General features: G+C 48.8%; 1 protein-coding gene across 1 annotated transcript in view; it reads left to right on the forward strand.

Moving 5' to 3' along the window:
* The window catches only part of LOC106613770 (protein unc-13 homolog A), a 56,030-nt gene that overhangs the window by 47,590 nt on the left and 4,254 nt on the right, over positions 1 to 4,186 (forward strand). Inside the window, exons 39-40 of the mRNA XM_082956810.1 lie at positions 3,446 to 3,538; positions 3,692 to 3,851. Of these exons, the coding sequence (XP_082812936.1) occupies positions 3,446 to 3,538; positions 3,692 to 3,851 (253 nt within the window). The remainder of the gene's footprint in view (positions 1 to 3,445; positions 3,539 to 3,691; positions 3,852 to 4,186) is intronic.

A 4,186-nucleotide genomic window follows, 5' to 3' on the forward strand; every position in this document is an offset into this window, starting at 1 on the left:
CTCGGTTTGTCTGGAAGGGCTCCCTGTCCTTGTTAGCACCCTCCCATACCCTTATCTAAACACACCCACTCCATCGTCCCTCAAATGTACAGAGTGGCCAGTCGTCCCTCCCCAGGGCAGGTCCCTCCAGCAGTGACAGGAGGTGAAAGTTCCCTCCTCCCCCTGGGCGTAACACCGAATCGTCCAATCAGCAGTGGTCCCTGGGGTCAGGTGATGTGCTCTCTGTCAGTATGCATCAGAGCTGAGGGAGCTGACTCCACGTCTCCTCTTCAGAGGTTTAGTCACTAAACTGCTAAACATAGCTCCCCACTGCCTGTATACACACACACACACACACACACACACGCACACGCACACGCACACACACACACACACACACACACACACACACACACACACACACACACACACACACACACACACACACACACACACACACACACACACACACACACACACACACACACACACACACACACACACCGGGGAGCCCAGGAGACACAGGTACATGCAGAGCATAACATCGGCTACAGCCAATATTTGCTCTCCTCACTGCTCTCACAGGGAGTCACACTTGTTCATGCTCTCTTCACCAGCATGACTTACAATCACTCACCGTGACTCACATGTCTACGTCAGAAGCTCACTGAAATACTCTGTAATATGCCATTCTGCTAGTTCCTGTCAGCAGCCGGATGTAGGCTGAGTAGTGGAGGATGTGCATTATGGTCAAATAATGAGATTTGAGATATTAGGTTGATTACAGCAGTAGAAGAGGAAGGAAGAGTCTTCTCCACACACACACACACACACAGCTCGCCCTTTATAATTTATGATAATGCAGGACGGTTTCCAAAAGGGGAACTTTTAACCTTGATGAAGTGCCAGGCTTCATACCTACTGTATTATGTATTAATTCATGCTGTATCGTGCAGACTTTTAATTATAGCAGTTTAGCTTGCTCTTATTCCACACAGAAGAGTGTATCTTTAGCCTGTTTTTGTGAGCCTCAACAGAAAGGGAGGCCAGATGGCTGAGTGCTGCATTCTCTGAGTGACTGGAGGACTGACAGTCACATCATGCCCCTGGAGAGAAACAGACAGAGCTGCCAGAACTCTGTTGTCTCCCTCCTATAGAACTCTGGCTTCACTAGCCTGTCACTCACTGACACTCAGGCTGCTTTCAGTCACCACTGATTAAAACATACAGAGACGTAAATCATTACAAACTGAGATCACATTTTAGGCAAAGGAAGTCAATCAACCTACCCACTCCCCATCACCCCTCTTCCCTCCCAGACAAGCTGTCTGTAACTGACTGGGAGCCCTCTACAGGGTCCTGCATGTATCTCCCTAACCCCCTCCGCACCCCCAGGCCTAGCAGCATGGATCGAAGGACCCCCAGGCCAAGACCCCAAACCCAAGTATGAGTTATCCTGTGTTGTGTGGCGGGGTATACACATACCCTGGTCGTGTGCAGCTCAAATCCTGTTGGCTTTCTGGGCATAATCCCACCAGAAGTCACCAGATAACAAGCCCTCTATAGGCATGTGTGCACCCTGCCTCAGGATAACCTGTGACTGGGCTGGGGCCGATGGGCTGCTCTCACCGCAAGGTCCCTCTAGTCGCCATGCTTGCTCTGGGTAAAGGGTTTAGCAAGGAATGGGTCTCTCCGTCTGACTGGATCCATCTCAGCATGTTACTTGCCTGCTCTGCCCAGCAGCAGGAGAGGAGAACCAAGATAACCCTCTCCTCTCTTACCACCAGTCTCCTCTATCCCACTGTCATCCCCCTGCATCCTGACTGACAGGCTCCTACCCCCGGGGCCGGGCAGGCAGAGTCACAGGACAGCTATGAGTGGCTACATAAGATCGCCCTAAGATCTTGAAATATCATCAGATGGTTCTCGTATTTATTTTGCCTGGAACTGTTGAGTGAAAAAACATTGACAACCCAAAACCACTCCTAGCTGCATGATTGTCTCATACGGCCCACTTCAGCACCAGAGGCATTTCTCAAACCCTCCTGTACACTATATATACAAAAGTATGTGGACACCCCTTCAAATTTGTAGATTTGGCTATTTCAGCCGCACCCATTGCTGACAGGTGTATAAAATCGAACACACAATCTCCATAGACAAACATTGGCAGTAGAATGGTCTTACTGAAGAGCTCAGTGACTTTCAACGTGGCACCGTCATAGGATGCCACCTTTCCAACAAGTCAGTTCGTCAAATTTCTGCCCTGCTAGAGCTGACCAGGTCAACTGTAAGTGTTGTTATTGTGAAGTGGAAACAGCACGGCTCAGCTGCGAAGTGGTAGGCCACACAAGCTCACAGAACGGGACCGCAGAGTGCTGAAGCGTGTAAAAATCATCTGTCCTCAGTTGCAACACTCACTACCAAGTTCCAAACTGCCTCTGGAAGCAACGTCAGCACAAGAACTGTTCGTCGGCAGCTTCATGAAATGGGTTTCCATGGCTGAGCAGCCGCAAACAAGCCTAAGATCACCATGCGCAATACCAAGCATCGGCTGGAGTACTGTAAAGCTCACCGCCATTGGACTCTGGAGCAGTGGAAACACGTTATCTGGAGTGATGAATCACACTTCACCATCTGGTAGTCCGACGGACGAATCTGTGTTTGGCGGATGCCAGGAGAACTCTACCTGCCCCAATGCATAGTGCCATTTGTAAAGTTTGGTGGAGGAGGAATGATTGTCTGGGTCTGTTTTTCATGCTTCGGGCTAGGCCCCTTAGTTCCAGTGAAGGGAAATCTTAACGCTATATCATACAATGACAGTCTAGACGATTCTGTGCTTCCAACTTTGTGGCAACAGTTTGGGAAAGGACCTTTCCTGTTTCAGCATGACAATGCCCCCGTGCACAAAGCGAGGTCCATACAGAAATGGTTTGTCAAGATCGGTGTGGAAGAACTTGACTGGCCTGCACAGAGCCCTGACCTCAACCCAATCGGACACCTTTGGGATGAATTGAACACCGACTGCGAACCAAAGCTAATCGCCCAACATCAGTGCCCGACCTCACTAATGCTCTTGTGGCTGAATGGAAGCAAGTTCCAGCAGAAATGTTCCAACATCTAGTGGAAAGCCTTCCCAGAAGAGTGGAGGCTATTATAGTAGCAAAGAGGGACCAACTCCTTATTAATGCCCATGATTTTGGAATGAGATGTTCGACAAGCAGGTGTCCACATACTTTTGGTCATGTAGTGTATGTTGTTTGTTTTACAACTCTCAGGCACAATTACATCTGCCATACTTAAGCATACAGCCTATAATGTCTGTATTGTACTTTCATTGAGGGAGTATGAGCTGAAGGGAAAGTATTCTGGCTATAGTGTTGGCCTGTCTGCAGTAGCAGTAAACGAGATAAGAGGAGTGACTTGTGCCCCCCCCCCCCCCCCCCCCCCCCCCCCGTTGTGCCAGGCTCTGGAGTGGACGACGCCGTGGGAGAGGTGTCTATCCACGTGGAGATCTTCACCCACCCCAACACTGGAGAGCACAAGGTCACCGTCAAAGGTCAGTGTCCACTGAATTCTGTAAGAGATTTCATTTCACTGTCTAAATAGAAGTTGTAACACACCGTCCATAGACACAAAAAATGTCTATGGACGGGGTGTTAAAACATTGTTTATAAATGCCCTCCCTTTTCTTTTTCCCTCTCTGTCTCAGTGGTGGCAGCCAATGACCTGAGGTGGCAGACCACAGGGGTGTTCCGTCCCTTCGTGGAGATCTACATCATCGGTCCTCACCTGGCTGACAAGAAGAGGAAGTACGCCACCAAGTCCAAGAACAACAGCTACGCCCCCAAATACAATGAAACGTTCACATAGTGAGTACTACAGTCTAGCCTCAGTGGTACAAAGCGTCTGCCGATTGTGGTGGCGTCATAGTGGAAGTTATCATGTTGAATATGGATAGGGAATCCTGTCATTTTTTCATCTATTTACAGTTATTATGAATATTATTATTATATTGTATTTAGCAGACCACCCATATGCTTTTATCATGTGTATGGGTGGTCCCGGAAATAAAACCCACTCTCCTGGCATTGTAAGAGCGATGCTCTACCAGCTGAACTAAAGAGGACCACCTCCATTATACAAGTGGTGGATCAGTGTAGATGTATTGATTTGAATGGTGTGCCTCTGTCTCGTCTCCTTGCAG

This window comes from Salmo salar, chromosome 10 (genome assembly GCF_965601325.2).
Source record: "Salmo salar chromosome 10, fSalSal1, whole genome shotgun sequence".
Classification (NCBI taxonomy): domain Eukaryota; kingdom Metazoa; phylum Chordata; class Actinopteri; order Salmoniformes; family Salmonidae; genus Salmo; species Salmo salar.